This window comes from Coregonus clupeaformis, chromosome 37 (assembly GCF_020615455.1).
Source record: "Coregonus clupeaformis isolate EN_2021a chromosome 37, ASM2061545v1, whole genome shotgun sequence".
Classification (NCBI taxonomy): Eukaryota; Metazoa; Chordata; class Actinopteri; order Salmoniformes; family Salmonidae; genus Coregonus; species Coregonus clupeaformis.
Window position 1 is genome coordinate 18,168,174 of NC_059228.1, and position 22,941 is coordinate 18,191,114.

General features: G+C 43.6%; 2 protein-coding genes across 7 annotated transcripts in view; one reads left to right on the forward strand and one right to left on the reverse strand.

Moving 5' to 3' along the window:
• The window catches only part of LOC121553364 (mitogen-activated protein kinase kinase kinase kinase 3), a 76,975-nt gene extending 75,883 nt beyond the window's left edge, over positions 1-1,092 (forward strand). For 4 of the 6 annotated variants that reach the window (XM_041866412.2, XM_041866413.2, XM_041866415.2 and 1 more), the window contains 3 exons: positions 112-167; positions 468-518; positions 918-1,092. In XM_041866412.2, the coding sequence (XP_041722346.1) occupies positions 112-167; positions 468-518; positions 918-1,005 (195 nt within the window). In that variant the 3' untranslated portion in view covers positions 1,006-1,092. The remainder of the gene's footprint in view (positions 1-111; positions 168-467; positions 519-917) is intronic. The other 2 variants (XM_041866414.2, XM_041866417.2) reach the window with 1 other exon arrangement.
• A 4,563-nt stretch (positions 1,093-5,655) lies between these two features.
• On the reverse strand, positions 5,656-19,799 carry LOC121553539 (rho guanine nucleotide exchange factor 33-like). Its single transcript, XM_041866723.2, has 15 exons — positions 19,638-19,799; positions 18,716-18,759; positions 16,276-16,440; positions 15,794-15,915; positions 15,554-15,687; positions 15,209-15,325; positions 13,127-13,253; positions 11,311-11,443; positions 10,715-10,822; positions 10,258-10,350; positions 9,500-9,684; positions 9,251-9,346; positions 8,353-9,133; positions 6,366-6,501; positions 5,656-5,942 (listed from the first exon to the last, which is right to left on the reverse strand). The coding sequence occupies exons 1-15, from the start codon at positions 19,657-19,659 to the stop codon at positions 5,851-5,853; spliced, it is 2,355 nt and encodes a 784-aa protein (XP_041722657.2). The 5' UTR covers positions 19,660-19,799; the 3' UTR covers positions 5,656-5,850.
• Between the last annotated feature and the right edge of the window lie 3,142 nt (positions 19,800-22,941).

Genomic DNA, 22,941 nt, shown 5'->3' on the forward strand with positions numbered 1-22,941 from the left:
TTTTTTTCCTGTCACATCCCGGTCCTGTTTATAACAACAACAACAAAAAATTATCCTGTTGTATGTGTTTGAATATGATCTTAAATGATCCTTTGTCTGTCTGCACTCAAGATCACCCAGGAGATCTCTGATAACACACGGATCTTCAGACTGCTGGGATCTGACAGGTGAGTAAAATAATCCATGATGCTCAAGGTCACCTCACCTGACAGACTTGGACACACTCACATACTTTGACCCCTTTCACTTTTACACTGGCAATTATATTTTTTATAAATATTTCTCTTTTAGCTATTTCACTTTTACACTGGCGATAACATTAACATGGATGTTGTCATGATGGCCATTTTGTTTTCGAATGACCTGTTGCAGTAGTATAGAACCCTGATTGCCTGAAGTCTTTGGTGTTGTTGGTTTTATGCATGCTTGCTTGTCTCTTAATGGCTTGTTTGATTTTGTGAATGAAGAAACTCTCAGCACGACAGTTCAGGGCAGGAGGGAGCCGCCAGTCTGCCCAGGTATACTCACTGCTCCCTGGGTCACACCAGGTCTCGCCTAGCCTACAGACTCTCTGATCTATGAATGTCCCCTGTGGGGACCCTGGATTTCATTCCGCCTGTATGAGTGTGTGGGTGTGTGTCTAATGCTCCTATAATCTCTGAACCCATTGTATTTCTTTTTTCTTGGGTCAGTAACTACTTTGTTACAGCACGTTGACCCTCTTAACATGATGGAATTTGTCTATGGGGCTTGAGTATGTTCTGAATAGGATCTGGGCTTGTGGATGTTGGGGCGTCTGTTGATGTGAAAGTGTTTTTTCTGTGTGTGACGCTTACATCCTTAATCCTCCTGGTCCCCTCTGGGATGTATACTTTCACAGTGGGAGGCTGATCTGAACTTGATCTTGTGTGTTTTAGAGTGGTGGTGTTGGAGAGCAGGCCGACAGACAACCCCACAGCACCCAGCAACCTCTACATCCTGGCTGGACACGAGAACAGCTACTGATCACACCGCACAGCATCCTGAGAACACAAGTCGCTATAGAAAGACGGACACTATAGACAGAAAGACACTATAGACAGACAGACACACTATAGACAGACAGACACACTATAGACAGACAGACACACTACAGACACACACTATAGACAAACACTATAGACAGACAGACAGACAGACAGACTATAGACAGACACACTATAGACAGACAGACAGACATGCACACTATAGACACAGACAGACACACACTATACAGACAGACACACACTATAGACAGACAGACACACACTATAGACACAGACAGACACAGACAGACACACTATACAGACAGACACACTATAGACACAGGCAGACAGACTATAGAGACAGACAGACAGACTATAGAGACAGACAGACAGACTATAGAGACAGACAGACTATAGAGACAGACAGAGAGACACACACTAGAGACAGACAGACACACTATAGACAGACAGACAGACACACTATAGACAGACAGACAGACAGACACTATAGACAGACAGACAGACACACACACACACACACACACACACACTGTAGACAGACAGACAGACAGACAGACAGACAGACAGACAGACACACTATAGACACAGACCGACAGACACACACACTAGACAGACAGACACACTATAGACACAGACAGGCAGACACTATAGACAGACAGACGCACTATAGACACAGACAGGCAGACACACTATAGACAGACAGACACACTATAGACACAGACAGGCAGACACTATAGACAGACAGACACACTATAGACACAGACAGGCAGACACTATAGACAGACAGACACACTATAGACACAGACAGGCAGACACTATAGACAGACAGACACACTATAGACACAGACAGGCAGACACTATAGACAGACAGACACACTATAGACACAGACAGGCAGACACTATAGACAGACAGACACACTATAGACACAGACAGGCAGACACACTATAGACACAGACAGACAGACACACTATAGACACAGACAGGCAGACACACTATAGACACAGACAGGCAGACACACTATAGACAGACAGACACACTATAGACACAGACAGGCAGACACTATAGACACAGACAGACAGACACACTATAGACAGACAGACAGGCAGACACTATAGACAGACAGACACACTATAGACAGACAGACAGGCAGACACTATAGACAGACACTACTGCTTTAGCTTCACAGAAGACAGATCCTTCAAGGGTCCGCTTCCCACTTGCCTTTTACTTCCTTTAACACCTTTATTTATTGTGGCAGGTAGCAAACACCTGGATGACTTCTATATGATTTCAACCACTGTTAGCATCTTAGCCCACACCACACAAGTGCTTAATTGACCGCTATTTAATTGTTGTAAATATAAATGTAGTATTTTTTTGCAGAAAGGTACCCTGGCTACTCTGGGGTTGTACACTAAAGACTGGTTATGTAGATACGTGTGCATAGGTGTTCTGTACAGGTATGGAGACTATAAAGATTTTAAGGGGTGATGAGTGGTGACCAGGGACAGGATTTGAAGCCCTCTCTCTGAGGTTTGGCTAAGTCTGAGCAACAAGGAAGTACCACTTACTGATAATGTCATTCTGCACGCATCGTCAGCCCAAATGTGGGAACTTCCTTTCTGGTTTGCTTTGAGAAATGTCTAATGGGAGATGTACAGTTTCATTCTTAGCTTCCACTTCTAACTCTATGAGATGAACATTCATTAAAAACTGTTTTAATTGCAGGCTTTCTTCCCAGCTTAGTTGTATGCTTTTTTAATACTGTGGAATCACTGGTGTTAAAATTTGCACAAAAATATATTTAAAAAAGAAATGTGACGTTGTATGTAACTGTATGTGTGTGTGTAAAACTTAAAGTAAACATACATATGTTCTCACAAGCTGTGACACAGGGGTTGCATTAGATAAGGAGAGTTATTCTAGAACACTCACTGAACTTTACTGAAATACTTTGAGACCGTGGAGGGTCAAAGGTCAAATACTAAAACAGGCTCCAGCGGTACTATTGTTTTAAGTACCACAGTTCATGTTGTAATTCTCAATGTCAATATCGATCAGATACACTATAGTCAAATGGTGAGAACAAAACATTGCTTACTGTAGGGCTCAGTGAAGATGTTACATGTTTTTATGTAATGCCAAAAAAAAATCTCAATTTATGGCCAAAATTAGTTAGGTGTGTCTACCTCGTATCAGAATAAAAAAGAAAAGAGTTGTGTAGAAGGAAAAAAAGTCTAAACACTACAAGATTCATGTTGGTTTTAATTTACACACTAAAAATGTGTAATGATTATGGACAAACTAGCTCTTCCTTTCTGCTACATTACCATTTTTCAAATTGCAATGCACATTATTACATGTATATACTGTAAAATAAAATCGGTTGGTTTTACATACTGTATAATTGCCTATATTTTGTTTCAAATGTGTAACAGATTTATGAAACTAGTTAACACATTAAAAGAAGGAACTGAAGGCTGTTGTCTGTCGTAGAGAAATATTATGATGGAAATATTGAATCTGTTTCACATGTTATGGTTTGCAAGCTTTGTTTTGTAGATAAGTACAAATATTTTTCAATGGGAAGTAATTGCTAGGCAGGCAATATCATTTGTGTGATGGTTTTTCAGAAATACATTCTTGGTTGGTTATAACGTGCTATATCAAATATTGATTACAACGTAGACTTTTCTTATTTTGTTTAAGTCTTGTCACAATTTCATTTATAAAAAATTAAATAACTTCACATTAAAAATCAACATTCTTCTATTTTGATTTGAGGGGTAGATATTTATTCCAATCATCTTGATGGCAAATTATAGATCTTTACCTACATTATTGCAGTTCATGAGTATACAGTATTATACAAAATATATTTTCTCCATGGATATTGAGGAGACCTCTAAAATTGAAAACTAGCACTAATTCAAAAACTAAGATACTAAACCTATACAGCATATTTACAGTAGTTATATAAGAAAGGAGTACGTCAGTCTGTTTTGGTCTTCCAGCATGTTTCATATTGTATTGCAGTGTATGTGTGTCTATATACAGTTGAAGTCAGAAGTTTACGTACACTTAGGTTGGAGTCATTAAAACTCGTTTTTCAACCACTACACACATTTCTTGTTTACAAACTATAGTTTCGGCAAGTCGGTTAGGACATCTACTTTGTGCATGACACAAGTAATTTTACCAACAATTGTTTACAGACAGATTATTTCACTTATAATTCACTGTATCACAATTCCAGTGGGTCAGAAGTTTACATACACTAAGTTGACTGTGCCTTTAAACAGCTTGGAAAATTCCAGAAAATGATGTCATGGCTTTAGAAGCTTCTGATAGGCTAATTGACATCATTTGAGTCAATTGGAGGTGTACCTGTGGATGTATTTCAAGGCCTACCTTCAAACTCGGTGCCTCTTTGCTTGACATCATAGGAAAATCAAAACAAATCAGCCAAGACCTCAGAAATAAAAATGTAGACCTCCACAAGTCTGGTTCATCCTTGGGAGCAATTTCCAAACACCTGAAGGTACCACGTTAATCTGTACAAACAATAGTACGCAAGCATAAACACCATGGGACCACGCAGCCGTCATACCGCTGAGGAAGGAGACGCGTTCTGTCTCCTAGAGATGAACGTACTTTGGTGCGAAAAGTGCAAATCAATCCCAGAACAACAGCAAAAGACATTGTGAAGATGCTGGAGGAAACGGGTACAAAAGTATCTATATCCACAGTAAAACAAGTCCTATATCGACATAACCTGAAAGGCCGCTCAGCAAGGAAGAAGCCACTGCTCCAAAACCGCCATAAAAAAGCCAGACTACGGTTTGCAACTGCACATGGGGACAAAGATCGTACTTTTTGGAGAAATGTCCTCTGGTCTGATGAAACAAAAATAGAACTGTTTGGCCATAATGACCATCGTTATGTTTGGAGGAAAAAGGGGCCAGCTTGCAAGCCGAAGAACACCATCCCAACCGTGAACCACGGGGGTGGCAGCATCATGCTGTGGGGGTGCTTTGCTGCAGGAGAGACTGGTGCACTTCACAAAATAGATGGCATCATGAGGAAGGAAAATTATATGGATATATTGAAGCAACATCTCAAGACATCAGTCAGGAAGTTAAAGCTTGGTCGCTAAAGGGTCTTCCAAATGGACAATGACCCCAAGCATACTTCCAAAGTTGTGGCAAAATGGCTTAAGGACAACAAAGTCAAGGTTTTAGAGTGGCCATCACAAAGTCCTGACCTCAATCCTATAGAAAATGTGTGGTTAGAACTGAAAAGGCGTGTGCGAGCAAGGAGGCCTACAAACCTGACTCAGTTACACCAGCTCTGTCAGGAGGAATGGGCCAAAATTCACCCAACTTATTGTGGGAAGCTTGTGGAAGGCTACCCGAAACATTTGACCCAAGTTAAACAATTTAAAGGCAATGCTACCAAATACTAATTGAGTGTATGTAAACTTCTGACCCACTGGGAATGTGATGAAAGAAATAAAAGCTTAAATAAATAATTCTCTCTACTATTATTCTGACATTTTATATTCTTAAAATAAAGATGTTATCCTAACTGACCTAAAACAGGGAAGTTTTACTAGGATTAAATGTCAGGAATTGTGAAAAACTGAGTTTAAATGTATTTGGCTAAGGTGTATGTAAACTTCCGACTTCAACTGTATAGCCTGTCATTTCGCTTAGAAGTGTGTGTGCGTTATCAAAGCACCTATTTGAAGCCTTTCTCAGACCACTGTGTTTATTTGTGGTGCGGTTCTAGTCACACTTCACACGGCAGTGCCACGGTCGATGGCTAGGTGGGCGACTCTTGGGGTATTGCCTGGCCTTTGCTCACTGCAGTTCTGACTTTCTGGCTTATCGTTGTCCTTTTCCCCTCCACCCGACCTAGAGGACACACAGTATAGATGAGGTTACTGCACCGCTAATATGCTGAAGAATCTGGATACACCATACAGCATTACTTGAGTAATTCCAGCATCTGTTTAACAAGCATTGTTTATTCCTAGCTCCTGTAAATAAATGGTGCTGTAAAGTGCTCTTGATACAAGAGGAGAGATGTTCACAGCACGACTTGTCAGACGAACATTGTCTATCGAAACTTGAAAAATTGTAAAACGTTAAAGCTTTCAAGCCTTATTTGTGGCATACTAAATTCTTTTTCTACGTAAACACTAAATGGAAATTGGTTTAGTGGTGAGTTTTTTTGTTTACTGACAGTGTCAAATAAGGTGTAGGATGATGTTGGCTTTCTGAATTTGATACTGCCAATAATGTTCTGTTTTGGTCAGAATTTCCAGCATGTATTACTTTTTCTTGAAGAGCTTCTTGAAAGAGCTCCTGAATCCTCCCTTCTCCTGTTTCCGGCTCCTCTCACTGAAGGGAATGTGGTTATTCCCCCAGCCTTCCATCTTGGCTCCTCCCCCCAGGGTGGGCTCCCAGAGTCCTACGTAAAGGAGTAACATTTGTTGAAAATACACCCAGTGTTCTATAACAATATCACACATACAGTGGGGAAAAAAAGTATTTAGTCAGCCACCAATTGTGCAAGTTCTCCCACTTAAAAAGATGAGAGAGGCCTGTAATTTTCATCATAGGTACACGTCAACTATGACAGACAAATTGAGGTAAAAAAATCCAGAAAATCACATTGTAGGATTTTTTATGAATTTATTTGCAAATTATGGTGGAAAATAAGTATTTGGTCACCTACAAACAAGCAAGATTTCTGGCTCTCACAGACCTGTAACTTCTTCTTTAAGAGGCTCCTCTGTCCTCCACTCGTTACCTGTATTAATGGCACCTGTTTGAACTTGTTATCAGTATAAAAGACACCTGTCCACAAACTCAAACAGTCACACTCCAAACTCCACTATGGCCAAGACCAAAGAGCTGTCAAAGGACACCAGAAACAAAATTGTAGACCTGCACCAGGCTGGGAAGACTGAATCTGCAATAGGTAAGCAGCTTGGTTTGAAGAAATCAACTGTGGGAGCAATTATTAGGAAATGGAAGACATACAAGACCACTGATAATCTCCCTCGATCTGGGGCTCCACGCAAGATCTCATCCCGTGGGGTCAAAATGATCACAAGAACGGTGAGCAAAAATCCCAAAACCACACCGGGGACCTAGTGCATGACCTGCAGAGAGCTGGGACCAAAGTAACAAAGCCTACCATCAGTAACACACTACGCCGCCAGGGACTCAAATCCTGCAGTGCCAGACGTGTCCCCCTGCTTAAGCCAGTACATGTCCAGGCCCGTCTGAAGTTTGCTAGAGTGCATTTGGATGATCCAGAAGAGAATTGGGAGAATGTCATATGGTCAGATGAAACCAAAATATAACTTTTTGGTAAAAACTCAACTCGTCGTGTTTGGATGACAAAGAATGCTGAGAACACCATACCTACTGTGAAGCATGGGGGTGGAAACATCATGCTTTGGGGCTGTTTTTCTGCAAAGGGACCAGGACGACTGATCCGTGTAAAGGAAAGAATGAATGGGGCCATGTATCGTGAGATTTTGAGTGAAAACCTCCTTCCATCAGCAAGGGCATTGAAGATGAAACGTGGCTGGGTCTTTCAGCATGACAATGATCCCAAACACACCGCCCGGGCAACGAAGGAGTGGCTTCGTAAGAAGCATTTCAAGGTCCTGGAGTGGCCTAGCCAGTCTCCAGATCTCAACCCCATAGAAAATCTTTGGAGGGAGTCGAAAGTCTGTGTTGCCCAGCGACAGCCCCAAAACATCACTGCTCTAGAGGAGATCTGCATGGAGGAATGGGCCAAAATACCAGCAACAGTGTGTGAAAACCTTGTGAAGACTTACAGAAAACGTTTGACCTGTGTCATTGCCAACAAAGGGTATATAACAAAGTATTGAGAAACTTTTGTTATTGACCAAATACTTATTTTCCACAATAATTTGCTAATAAATTCATTAAAAATCCTACAATGTGATCTTCTGGAATTTTTTTCCTCATTTTGTCTGTCATAGTTGACGTGTACCTATGATGAAAATTACAGGCCTCTCTCATCTTTTTAAGTGGGAGAACTTGCACAATTGGTGGCTGACTAAATACTTTTTTCCCCCACTGTATAGTACATAGTCACAAATGGCCCACAAATTGACACACTCAAACCTCCCAGCAGGCCATAGTACTCTCACATTCATGTCTATGGCTGATCAGCTCTCTTCCATCTAAAAAAAAAAATAAACAACCTTAGGGCTCCTCATAAACTCAACCCCATTGCTTGTTAACTGTGGCCTCCATCCATCCACTTCCTGATGCCCACCTTGTTGTGGTGGTTGTGTAGCTCCTCGTCAGTGACTGCTATCTGTCTTTCTGGCTCTGCTGTGTGCTGCGGGGGGCTGATGGGGTTGTTGCAGCTCTGGCCCTTGCTTCTGCGTGGGTGATATCTATTACTGGACTGCCTCTCCAGCTTGGCGTGTTGGTGGGCCCTGTGGTCAGAGAGATGTCCGGGGCCACTGTCCCCACTCACGGTGCTGTCCAGCTGCAACCCGTTCAGGGACTTGCTCTTACGCTGAGAGGCCTGCAGGGGGCGGTGGTGGTGAACGCTCGTCATTCCGGCCTCGTCTGGAGACACACACCCCCGACCAGGCAGCTGCTTGTACCCGCTCTCCCGGCTGCCCTCGCTGTTGTGGACCTCACGGACGGCCTGGTGGCTCTTGGGGTAGCGCACAATGGCGATGTCGATGCTAGAGTCGGAGGAAGCGCTGGAGCATTGGTCAAACATGGACATGTTGTGAAGGGATGAGTTTGTTTCCTCATACAGCCCCTCCAAGCCCGGGGCATCCCCAGGGAGAAGGAACTCCCCCAGGTCATCGGCCATGGCTGAGCCTGGGGACTGCCGTTTGCTGGGCAGCCACTCTGATGACCCCATCTCAGGGATGCTCTGCAGGCCAGGGGGTTTGAGGCGAACGTCGGTGTCAGGGGATAAAAACGGGATGGCAGAGTCGGCGTGGTGGGCCTCGCTCTCCCAGTCCTGGAAGCGTGTAGACTGGATCTGCTCCAGGAGCTGCTGCTTGCTGCGTTTCACCTGGTTGGCATGCTCTCTGTGAGGGGAGAGGGGGAGACTGTCAGTGGGACAGACAGAGAGTTAGTGCATGAAGAAATGCATGAAGGACTGACTGCTAATATGAATGTCTGAGTGTAGTCAGACCATAACTCACAGTATTGCATTGCTGCTGGGGTAAGGAGAGCCCATCTCATTGGCTTGCATAACGTTACCACAGTCCACGTTTTTGAAGAACTGCTTCATAGTTGACCTGCAAAAAGAAAGGAACTATATTTAGCCCCGCAAGGAGCTTCTTCTTCTTTATATGGTCACATTCACAGCAGAATGTCTGAAGTATACCATCACAGTTCACTGTCCTCAGACCAGTTAATCTGAACCCTGTTTCCCATCTGCACACTCTTACCAAAACACAAAATCTGAGCCTGGATCAGAAGCTGACCTCTTGAGCTCCTTGCGGTTGTGCAGGAGCAGCTCTTGGTTGTGCTGCAGTAGGTGGGCGTACTGGACGGTGAAGTCTCTGAACTGCTGGATACACACCAGCAGCAGGTAGTAGTCAGGGTGCTCTGCATCCGTCTGCTTCAACAGGGTCTGAAACCAAACCAGGCCACACAGGGACGCTATGGACTCATGTGAACCTAGCATTAACCAGTTCATACAGTCAGTTAACCCAGAACTACAGACTTGCGTAATTGGTCAGATGTTCGATTAAGTTCTGGGTCCATACATGTTAATAGAAGAGATTAAGAGATGCTACAACGAGGAGTAGAACTTGAACGAGGAGCTCCACCCTCTCTCTTTGCAAGTCTATGGGCTGAATGCCCCCCCACCCCTGACGAAATTCGAAAGATGCTAACGCCTGCGAAATTGGGACTTGTCTAAATAACCAGTGACGAAAAACCCAAGTACCAGAACTATTGCTGCTCGTTAGCTATCAGTTCCCATAGTATAAAGACAGATCTAAGATCTATGGTACGATTTAAGTTTACGTAGTCTGCCCACGAGAGATTATCACCACTCTGATTTGAGATACTATGATTTGAGATACTATGATTTAAGATACTATGATGGTGAAGGCAGCTCTTTCCAAACACCTATGTTGGGTTGGTGATGTACTGGATGTATGTATCAGATGCGAGTGTCATGGAGGGGAGAGAGCCTAACCTGCAGCAGCAGAAGGTACTCAGGGATCCTCTGTACTGGCTGGAGGAGCAGAGTGTGGAGAGAGGGGCGTGTCTCATCCCCCATGATGTCACCCTGGAACATCAGACAGTAAATCAGAGAAGAGACAGTCAGTTGACATAAGTCTCCACAGAAATCATGTGAAATCAATTGTCCAGAAAGGTTATCCTGTAATAAAGGCTGTGAGTATAATGTCATAAAAAAACTAAGTCATAATAAACTTCACTCAGGTCTACTTGTCATGTGCTCGTTGTTAATTGAAAGAGATTTACTCAACGATAACTCTAACAGGATTTCCTGAAGTAACCCTTTCCTTCTGGATAACGGCACTATTGTGACTACTTCTCTGCAGGTAGCTCTATGCGGGTAGCTCTGTGCGGGTAGCTCTATGCAGTTGTTGCGGTTAACACTGCCTGGTTGGTCAGTGTTCCTAGTTTACCTCAAACAGGCCGGCTGCTTTTAGTGAGGTGGTGGTCAACATGCTGACCACAGACAGACATTCAGGCAGCTCCTTAAGATACGACACATAGAAGTCCAGGAAATCACTCTGTAGAAGACCGGCAAGATGGAGAATTAGAGACAGACAGACGGTCAGACAGTCATTGAAACTCAGTAGATAGAGAAATGATCAGGAACATAAACAGAGAGACACAATCTATCCCCCCAATCCCCACATCTCTCCTGAGTATCACATGTGATTCATTTGAAGTGCTCCAGATGTGACACTGTGATTGGTGAGAAGAATGCACTGAGTCACAGCCTTCCCCCTGGACAGTCTCCTCTGGGGCCACTAACTCCTAATCCAACCATTTAACTAATTTCCCTCTTTCAATCAGTCCCACCCACTTAAACACACATTGGTCCTAATACAAGTATCACCTAATAGGCTGGAAACTGTATGTTAGGAGTTATGTAGTTTGCAGGCAGCCTGTGACACCATAACTAGAGCCCTGAGTTTCTCCAGGTCAGGTTAAGAAAACTCAGGGGCCCTAGCCATGACTTCATGGGTCACTTGTGTCTGTGAAAGGTTTGTACCTCTTTGCTGGTGAGCCTCATGAATACATCTCCCATGATGCCCTGCCACTGGCACTTGAGCACCCTCTCCTGCAGGGTATGGAGCAGCTCCAGGTGTTGCTGGATGAGGAAACGTAAAGAACTGGGGAACGGCCTGGAGAGAGAAAGACGAGGTAGATATAACACACATCACATTACACTGCCAGGAGAGAGGTACAGAACAGAGCAACATGCAGCCATCTAGAGAGCAGTTTAAAAGACAATTTTATATGGTAATGGAAAGAATGTTGAGAGGGCAGAAAGGGAGAGAGAGAGGGGAACCGGAACGCAGGTGCTACTGGGAAGGCAATGCATTGAGGTGGGAAAACAGATCAAACAGAGTGAAAATATACACAGTCCAGTTGACAAAGGCACAAACAGAACTGGAGAAATGTGAAAAGATATGGAGAATGGATGGATGAAAGAGAGGGAAATAGACGCGGATAACTACCGAAAGAGACAAAGGAGAGGACAGAGATGAAATTATGGAACTGAAAGATGCCTTTAAACATGATGGTGTTTGTAGACAGATTACTGAGGTAAATGGACCAATATTTTTGTTGTAATACTGGGAGTAGTAATAGCAGTGTTAGTAACAGTCATAGCATGCTAATAGTAGCTGTAATTTATATTTTGTTGTATTCATGGTTGAACTGTGGGTGACAGACTCCCTACTCTGGAACACAGATGATCAACTGTTCTGTCACTGGGCACTTACGAACACACACATGACCTCACACACAGGCATAGACTAGTGATGCACAATCAGCGAGCAGAAAGATTGCATTTTGATCGGTTGGCTGACAACAGTTTCACCAAAGAAACATTATACCTCATTGCTCTTATTAGTGTTAATTGAGATTAACCAGATGAAGAGACACACTCCAAAGGTCAGAGGTTATGAATGAGGGAAACATTTTAGTGTACATAACTGGGGGAGAGCTCCTCTCTGAAAGACAGAGTTTAAAATGTAGTGTTCAGATGTCTCTGTGTACTCCAGATAAACAGGGATTACATTGTCAGATCTCTCTGTGGAGTCCTTTAAAATGCCTCTGAATGTCTGCTTTATTCAATATATTCATTTCCTCACTCTTTTATAATGTCCTCCTGACTGTAATTAGATCGGTATCTCCTGTTTAAGCCCCTGTGTCGATGAGTTGCGTGCCTGTGCCAAAGACGAGGGTACTCTTTGTTATATTTACGAACCGAACCAAGGACAATGTTGAGAGCAACAGTTATAACTTATTCTGCTTTCATGAGTCATAGTGCACAATTAAACCCTAACCCTAAACCCTAAAGCTGAATTCATAGTGCACTATTAAACCCTAACGCTAAAGCTGAATTCAGTACATATTAAACCCTAACCCTAAAGCTGAATTCATAGTGCACTATTAAACCCTAACCCTAAATCTGAATTCATAGTGCACTATTAAACCCTAACCCTAAATCTGAATTCATAGTGCACTATTAAACCCTAACCCTAAATCTGAATTCATAGTGCACTATTAAACCCTAACCCTGAATCTGAATTCATAGTGCACTATTAAACCCTAACCCTAAATCTGAATTCATAGTGCACTATTAAACCCTAACCCTAAATCTGAATTCATAGTGCACTATTAAACCCTAACCCTAAATCTGAATTCATAGTGCACTGGCCCATTGTGAAATGTTTACGAGCCTCATTTAAGCTCGGACATATGTAATAGCGATCCGGTGGCTCTGCTGCTGTGAACTTTAACAAAACAGTTCAGCCACAGTGTTGCTACCACATCGTATATAGAATGTGGTACAGTACCGTTTGTCTTTGGTGTGGAGGGCCTCTGAGCTGTTGAAGGTTATGTTGGCTTTCAGCAGCAGAGACAGGTATGACACATAGACCCTTTCTGACTCCAACAGCTCTAGGGCAGCCACCTGCCTCTTACCTGACAAACACACACACAAAAACACGCACGCAAACACACACACGTGCGCACGCACGCAAACACAGACACACACGCGCACGCACGCACACACACAGTCACACACACGCGCGCACATGCACGCACACACACACAGTCACGCACAAACACACACACAGAGTGAAAAAGAAGCACCACACTGACATATACAGTTGAAGTCAGAAGTTTACATACACTTAGGTTGAGTCATTAAAACTTGTTTTTCAACCACTCCACACATTTCTTTTTAACAAACTATAGTTTGGGCAAGTCGGTTAGGACATCTACTTTGTGCATGACACAAGTAATTTTTCCAACAATTGTTTACAGACAGATTATTTCACTTATAATTCACTGTATCACAATTCCAGTGGGTCAGAAGTTTACATACACTAAGTTGACTGTGCCTTTAAACAGCTTGGAAAATTCCAGAAAATGATGTCATGGCTTTTGAAGCTTCTGATAGGCTAATTGACATAATTTGAGTCAATTGGAGGTGTACCTGTGGATGTATTTCAAGGCCTACCTTCAAACTCAGTGCCTCTTTGCTTGACATCCTGGGAAAATCAAAAGAAATCAGCCAAGACCTCAGAAAAAAAATGGTAGACCTCCACAAGTCTGGTTCATCCTTGGGAGCAATTTCCAAACCATTGAAGGTACCACGTTAATCTGTACAAACAATAGTACGCATGTATAAACACCATGGGACCACGAAGCCGTCATACCGCTCAGGAAGGAGACGCGTTCTGTCTCCTAGAGATGAACGTACTTTGGTGCGAAAAGTGCAAATCAATCCCAGAACAACAGCAAAGGACCTTGTGAAGATGCTGGAGAAAACAGGTACAAAAGTATCTATATCCACAGTAAAACGAGTCCTATATCGACATAACCTGAAAGGCCGCTCAGCAAGGAAGAAGCCACTGCTCCAAAACCGCCATAAAAAAGCCAGACTACGGTTTGCAAATGCACATGGGGACAAAGATCGTACTTTTTGGAGAAATGTCCTCTGGTCTGATGAAACAAAAATAGAACTGTTTGGCCATAATGACCATCGTTATGTTTGGAGGAAAAAGGGGGTTGCTTGCAAGAACACCATCCCAACCCTGAAGCACGGGGGTGGCAGCATCATGCTGTGGGGGTGCTTTGCTGCAGGAGAGACTGGTGCACTTCACAAAATAGATGGCATCATGAAGAAGGAAAATTATGTAGATATATTGAAGCAACATCTCAAGACATCAGTCAGGAAGTTAAAGCTTGGTCGCAAATAGGCCTTCCAAATGGACAATGACCCCAAGCATACTTCCAAAGTTGTGGCAAAATGGCTTAAGGACAACAATGTCAAGGTATTGGAGTGGTCATCACAAAGCCCTGACGTCAATCCTATAGAAAATGTGTGGGCAGAACTGAAAAAGCGTGTGCGAGCAAGGAGGCCTACAAACCTGACTCAGTTACACCAGCTCTGTCAGGAGGAAGGGCCAAAATTTCACCCAACTTATTGTGGGAAGCTTGTGGAAGGCTACCCAAAACGTTTGACCCAAGATAAACAATTTAAAGGCAATGCTACCAAATACTAATTGAGTGTATGTAAACTGCTGACCCACTGGGAATGTGATGAAAGAAATAAAAGCTGAAATAACTCATTCTCTCTACAATTATTCTGACATTTCACATTCTTAACATAAAGTGGTGATCTTAACTGACCTAAAACAGGGAATTTTTACTAGGATTAAATGTCAGGAATTGTGAAAAACTGAGTTTAAATGTATTTGGCTAAGGTGTATGTAAACTTCCGACTTCAACTGTACTTTTTACACAGCTGTGACCTACAGTATTACATTTGAATTTGTCTATTGACTGCTAAATAATTTCATGTAGGGGTCTGTGCTGTAACAAGGGAATAAGTCACTGACGCGTGTAACGTCAGCGGTGATGTCACTCACCGTTCTCTGGCACTCTCTGTGCGTCTGTGTCGTCCCGGCTCTCTTTCCTTTCTCTCCACACTGGAGACTTGGACTGACCCCTCTGGGGCTGGCCACTGGCTGCCTCCTGCTCTGAGGCTGCACCACACAGTACACACAGTGAGAAAACACAAGCTTTTGCCATTCGATTCCACTGTCTTTCCTGTGCTGTAAACATCCCTATACTGCCCTCGGGTATTTGAGTCAGCTGAGGCAAGTACGTTCAATGACTTTCATGAATAGGTCTTTAAGGACCAGCTAGTCAATACAATCAATGACACATACAGGACCGGCTATGAATGTCTGTCCCTCAGAGGCATAACTCACTCTGTGTGGAGGCTGTGCTCCTCTGTGGAGAGCCGCTGGGCAGGCTGGCAAAGTAATGCTGGATGACGTTGAGCTCTGTCTGGTTGGAGAGACACCCATGGCCCTCCCCAGTGCAGTCCCCTTTGGAGCTTTTCCTGACAAAACCAAGGGGAAGCAACAGAGAGTGGTGAGTTCACGTCAGGTGATGATGCAACGTGTGTCTGAATGTTCATGCATGCAACGTGTCTCAGTGTCACGTACCTCTGTTGAACAGACAGGATCTCTCTGCCGGTCTCTGATTGGAGGAGCTCCAGGCCTTTCTGTAGCTCTTTCTGTCTGCTGCTAACCTCTTTGATCTGGGTTAGAGCACCGCTCAGGTCCTCCTGAACACAAGCACCACATACAGCACAATCACATCACTACGATATCTAGCTACGTTCACCACATGTACCACAGAGTAACATACTGTAATACTTTGTGTTAGGCATCCTGCTAGAATTGCTAGAGACTGATACTGGTTTTACTGTAGTCCACTTTTTTTACTGTAGTCCACTTTTTTACTGTAGTCCACCGTAATCCACTTTACAAGCGTTTCGCTACACCCGCAATAATATCTGCTAAGTATGTGTATGTGACCAATACGATTTGATTTGATTTGATGGTATGATAAGAATGGCAAACAGGCAAATCTTTGGTATCAGATATCAGTGAGGTTCGTTCAAGTCATGTGGGAAGTGGGGTACCTTAAATGTGTTGAGAGAGTTCCTGATTCCCATGATCCTGTCATCCACGTCGCTCTGATGGCCCTGGGCCATCTCCTCCAGACCCCTGTCCCTCTGCTGCAGCGCAGACACGTCCTGTAACACCCCCTGCAGCCCTGTACGCAGCTCCGCCACCAAGGCTTGCAGCTGGAACACCAGGTCAGAGGTTAGGGGTCAGGATGTAGTTACTATATCGATGGTTGTTTGTGACATTACTAATGGCTCCAGAATGTTCATAACATACTGTAACTACATTGGTTCTGTATGTTGGGGTGAATAAATTACTTGGAGAAATGAGCAGCTGTTTTGACAAAGAAAGAGTAGAGGAGAAAAGGAAGGATGAGAGAAGGAAGATGGGGAAATGAAAGAGAAAAGAAGGAGGGAGTTGAGAGTGATGACAGAGGACCAGGAGAGAAAAGGAGAGTAGAAACGGGAGGTGAGAGTGCTGGGGAATAAGATGACAGAGGACCAGGAGAGAAAAGGAGAGTAGAAACGGGAGGTGAGAGTGCTGGGGAATAAGATGACAGAGGACCGGGAGAGAAAAGGAGAGTAGAAACGGGAGGTGAGAGTGCTGGGGAATAAGATGACAGAGGACCAGGAGAGAAAAGGAGAGTAGAAACGGGAGGTGAGAGTGCTGGGGAATAAGATGACAGAGGACCAGGAGAGAAAAGGAGAGTAGAAACGGGAGGTGAGAGCTAACCGAGACTGACGGTGAGTCTATTGAACATTCCTGCTTAATTTGGACTTCTTGGAGATCAATGTTCTCCCCATGCAGTCCTCACCAGCAGCTTCCTGTCCTGTAGTGTCTGTGAATCTCTCACTGCAGCCATGCGTGGCCCAGCAGTTAACCTATCAGAGGTCAGCGAGGTCACAGCTCATTTTGGCACAGGGTTTGTTTCCAACAAGGCTCTCCACTGAGTCACATTATCCTCCTTATTTTATCATTGTTGTTGTTGTTTGGAGAGTGTCCCAATTTCTCATTTTTTCCCTCCAGTTAGAGGCAAGCTTTTTTCTCTCTCTGTCTCTAGTGTAGCGGCCGTTCTTAGGCTGTGGAGATTTATTGAATTTAGTCTACAGAGATAATTGAATCAGCTCATGTGAACAGACAGGGATTCAGGCTGTTGCCCACCCCTCTCAGCTCCTCTCCTCTTCACTCCTCTCCCCTTCACGCCTATCCTCCACTCCTCTTCTCTACTCTCCTCTTCACTCATCTCCCCTTCGCGCCTCTCCTCTTCACTCCTCTCCTTTCCTTTCCTTTCCTTTCCTTTCCTTTCCTTTCCTCTCCTCAACACTCCCCTACTCTACTCTACTCTCATCTCCTCTACTCTCCTCTATTCTACTCTCATCTCCTCTTCACTCCCCTACTCTACTCTACTCTCCTCTCATCTACTCTCCTCTCATCTACTCTCCTCTCATCTACTCTCCTCTCCTCTACTCTCATCTACTCTACTCTACTTTTACCTCCTCTCCTCTCCTCTCCTCTCCTCTCCTCTCCTCTCCTCTCCTCTCCTCTCCTCTCCTCTCCTCTCCTCTCCTCTCCTCTCCTCTACTTTCCTCTACTTTCCTCTCCTCTCCTCTCCTCTACTTTCCTCTCCTCTACTCTACTCTCCTCTACTCTACTCTCATCTACTCTCCTCTCCTCTACTCTCATCTACTCTGCTCTGCTCTCATCTACTCTCCTCTCCTCTGCTCTCATCTACTCTCCTCTACTTTCCTCTCCTCTACTCTCCTCTGCTCTCCTCTACTCTCCTCTACTCTCCTCTACTTTCCTCTCTTCTCTTCTCTTCTCCTCTCCTCTCCTCTCCTCTCCTCTCCTCTCCTCTCCTCTCCTCTCCTCTCCTCTCCTCTCCTCTCCTCTCCTCTCCTCTCCTCTCCTCTCCTCTCCTCTCCTCTCCTCTAGTCTGTGGATCAGTCATGTGAAAGCCATCCGGCTGCAGATTCAATATGGCTGCTGCCCTTCTACAGATGTACAGATCGTATTACTGTGCAATACCTTGCCTCTGCTCACTACTTTAGACTGCGTAGCAGTACATACACAACACATACCTTATAGCAATGCAACACTGTCAGTGTATTGTATTGTACTTTACAGCTGTCCAGTACTGTTATGATATTTTACATCTATGTAGCACTGTGTTAGAACATACTGTATACTAGTTCAATGATATACATATAAGATTAGAGACAGGCCGTAGTCAAGGCTATTTCCATTTCTCTGGCAGTGTTTATTCAGATCCCCATTAGCTTTTGCAGAAGCAGCAAAATATGACAAGTAACAAAACACTGATAGACCGATAGACAAGGACAGACACACACATTTAAAATACAACCATATACAAACAATACAATGTAGTTTTGATCCTACATACTGTACACAGGCAGCGCTGTCTCTTGGAAAGGGACTGACTATAGAGCTGGTTACCTGAGCAATTTCCAGGTCGGCCTCCTCCATTTCCTGCTCTTGTTCTAGAAGTCAAGACCATCAGTTAATCACACATCGTTATGGACTTACAGTAGCTCCCTGTCACTCACACATCACTATGGAGATCATCCTCAGGTACTCAGACACAAACCATTCTTTGGAGATACATTTACATTTACATTTACATTTTAGATACAGATCAAAATAGACAAAGACAAATCATATAGTAATGTGGGATGTCCAACACAACATCTCTCTATGCAGCCTATGCACAGTAAATCATGTAAGAGAAAACCATTACAAGTTAGCCAAACACTGAAATTCTACATGTAATGGTAAGGTAGAAAAGGATTGTGTGTCATCAGACAATCAAACAATTGTTCCATAATGGAAATACCCTACTGTATTAAGAGTCTGTTTCTGTTCAAATGCCAAATGTCCAAACTGCGAGCAACATCGTAAAGGTCATTTTGAATGTCTGCTTGTCATGCATTATGCATTTGAGCTTGTGCTGGAATTACATATTCTGAGCAGGAATACTGCAAAATTCCTGAAAGAACAACACTGTAGACGCAAATTCATGACAACCAACTTTCAAGTAAAATGTAAGTCCTTCCAATGGTTGTATCATACTTAAGAGTCAGTACCCAGCTAGCATGTTCTGAGAACCATATGTTACCAACTGTTGCAATAACTGTCCATCAACAACTTGTTTCATAAAAACTGTTAATTTGTCCAAGTAACCAGTTCAAAAGACATACAACAATCATTGTTACTCACAGCACACCTAAGATATTTATCAACAACAGTGTTTTACTGTAGCCTCTCTCTGTACTTTGTGACTACCGCCAAATCAGAAAATCAACCATATTGGTGATACCTGTACTGTAGGTGACATCTTGGTTATAAAAGCAGAAATTACCTTCTGACTTGCCGTTTTCCATGGTTCCTGTGCCCACCTGCCTAGTCAAGTAACAGGGTTGTGTAGTTTTACCGTTCAAGGCACACCTCTGTTCTGTCCTCCTCCTGAACACTGCCCTGCGATCCCTCGCTCTAAACCATGAGTTTGATGATCCTCCACACAAAAAGGGCCCTTGTGGAATGATGGAGGGAGAGGTCAAACAGAGAGAGAGAAGAAGAAAAAGAGGGGGAGAGCTAGAGGGCTTTTGACAGTCCTTCATGAGGAGAAAATTGGACAGCTGATTCGATTTCCCCTTACCCTGAAAGTCAAATGTTGTAGGAAAGATAACCAAAACAGAGCTGTGACACAGGATTTGGTTATATATATATTATTTGGCTCAGGAGGGTGACATGCAAAAGGTAGTCAGGATATGGCTCTGTGATTCCATACAATTATTTGGCCAAGTTTACTTAAAGACTGTGTGTATGTTACTGTTCGAAACAATGATGTATGGTGTGCTTCAATGTGTGTGTTGTGTGTTATGCTTGCAATTAAGTAGGCCTACTGCACGTGATGTTGTAGTATATTCGTACATTTATTTGTTTGTGTGTATGCCTTTTGGATTCACTCATACACACACAAGGATTCCCATTTCCCCAATGTTGTGTAAATCATCAGTGTGTCAGTGAGGTCAGTCTCGCTAGTTGGGTGAACGTTTCTACTGTAGCCGGTGAGGTTATTATCCGTCAGTGTTGTGTGAGTCAGTGTGATTATGTGCCCATGTGATGCTGCCGGGCACAGTTTCTCAGATCTCACACTCCCATTTCTCTGAATGTTGAACTCATGGTGGGCCACGCTTGGCTGATGTTATCTGACTCTGAAGAGAACACCATGCTGAGGCAGGAGCGCATGCAACTCTTGGCCATTGCAACAATGCATTCCACATTCTGTCATATTAAAGTGAGCCTGTGACTTGTTGGAGGCCCACGTGAGGGGTGATGTTGGACGAATACATTTACATCCATATTTGGTCTCTTACAGTACATTTATCATTTAGCTGTCATTTCAGATATACATTTCAGATATACAGTACATTAATATGGCTCCTGTGTTACTGTCCAGGAGTTAATGCTAATCATTCCTCCCTCAGCTGGCTGCCCAGCTAGCACATAACGTTCTGAGAACCATATGTTTCTTAGAGCTTGGTGAGGTCGTGGTTGTCCTATGGTTATTTAGCATACAACCTTCCCACAACTTTCTGGGAATGGTGCAGGATAGTTGCTTGGCTTTGGCACGTTCTCAGCACATTTAAGGAACTTGACAAAAAAAAAGTTCAAACATGGTAACATTTAATTTGAGGAATGTTCTAGGAACATTCTCCAACTGGGTTGACATTGGGAATGTTCTCAAATAGACTTGAAGATCACTGACGTCATCATGATTCGACCTTGTATTTTTCCAAGTTCCCAGTTGTCTTTAGAATGCCAGACTTTGAGGACAAAGTTTGCCTGCGAAGGACTGCCGCGCCACCTTCCTGTTCAAGTGAGCACAGCACAACAAGATGAGTCCAAAAATTTCTTGTATGCTGCTGCATAAATGATGTAATATGCCAGGGAGATATGTATACTGTAGCTAAGAAACTAATACTAAGTGTATGTTGTGTAGTAAGCCGTTAGTAGCCCATGTGCCTCACCCTAATAATTTGGTATATTTTCCCCTCTTAATTTCACCTACTGTTCTGACTTGGTGGTGCACATGTAGCCTATAACCTGTTTTAGAGAAATGTAATCATCGAATATTGTAAGAGCTTTCATTGTCTGCTTATATGCCCCCTTTATTTATCCTACGGTTCTGACTTGGTGTACAGGGAGAACACTGTATGAACGGCCCATGTTCTGAATTCTGTCGCTGTACATTTCAAAAGTGCTGAACAAATGGTTATATTGACTACGTCCGTCCTAGCTCGCTCATTAATGTCTTAATCAACATTACGGATTGCCTCTTATCCGCTTGTCATCCCCTTATGCCATAGTTTGTACATCTCAATTGTCAGTAGAAACCACATTTGTTTAAGCAAGTCAGCCATATCAGCTATGTTTTTTTAAAAGGCAGTAAGTGAGGCTGAATTAACTGATAGCCAGGTGTAGCGGTGGTAAGGTGTTAGGACTGCTGTTGGGATCCTAACAGTTTGTGGGCACCGTTTGTCACCGTTATAGTGCAGTTAATGTATTGTTTAGTGTTGTGTTGTGTAGTGGCTTTGCTGGCATGCATCCCCCAATTATTTTATTTTTTGCCCCACCAAGATTTACATGCTAAAATCGCCACTGGGTAGGCCACACAAGCTCACAGAACGGAACCGGCGAGTGCTGAAGCGTGTAGCGCATAATAATTGTCTGTCCATATTTGCAACACTCATTACCAAGTTCCAAACTGCCTCTGGAAGCAACGTCAGCACAAGAACTGTTCGTCGGGAGCTTCATGAAATGGGTTTCCATGGCCGAGCTGCCGCACACAAACCTAAGATTACCATGCGCAATGCCAAGTGTCGGCTGGAGTGGTGTAAAGCTCGCTGCCATTGGACTCTGGAGCAGTGGAAACGCGTTCTCTGGAGTAATGAATCACGCTTCACCATCTGGCAGTCCAACGGACAAATCTGGGTTTGGCGGATGCCAGGAGAACGCTACCTGCCCCAATGAATCGTCTGGGGCTATTTTTAATGGTTCGGGCTAAGCCCCTTAGTTCCAGTGAAGGGAAATCTTAACGCTACAGCATACAATTACATTTTAGACAATTCTAGACAAACTTTGTGGCAACAGTTTGGGGAAGGCTCTTTCCTGTTTCAGCATGACAATGCGCCTGCGCACAAAGCGAGGTCCATACAGAAATGGTTTGTTGAGATTGGTGTGGAAGAACTTGACTGACCTGCACAGAGCCTTGACCTCAACTCCATCGAACACCTTTGGGATGAATTGGAACGGCGATTGTGAAACAGGCCTAATCACCCAACATCAGTGCCCGACCTCTCTAACGCTCTTGTGGCTGAATGGAAGCAAGTCCCCGCAGCAATGTTCCAACATCTAGTGGAAAGCCTTCCCAGAAGAGTGGAGGCTGTTATAGCAGCGGGAGGGGCAACTCCATAATTATGGCCATGATTTTGGAATGAGATGTTCGACAAGCAAGTGTCCACATACTTTTGGTCATGTAGTGTACCTTTAAAAAAAGTTAAGGGCATGGATCAGACAACCAGTCAATATCTGGTGTGACCACCATTTGCCTCATGCAGCATGACACATCTCCTTCGCATAGAGTTGATCAGGCTGTGGAT

Bases quoted from the DNA above. Each gene is read 5' to 3' on its own strand.
- LOC121553539 (XM_041866723.2), bottom strand. From the start codon at position 19,659: ATGGAAAACGGCAAGTCAGAAG. The intron at 11,444-13,126 runs GTACTGTACCAC...TTCTCTCTCCAG, and splicing joins CTCCACACCAAAGACAAACG to GCCGTTCCCCAGTTCTTTAC. The intron at 10,351-10,714 runs GTAAACTAGGAA...CTGATGTTCCAG, and splicing joins AAGCAGCCGGCCTGTTTGAG to GGTGACATCATGGGGGATGA.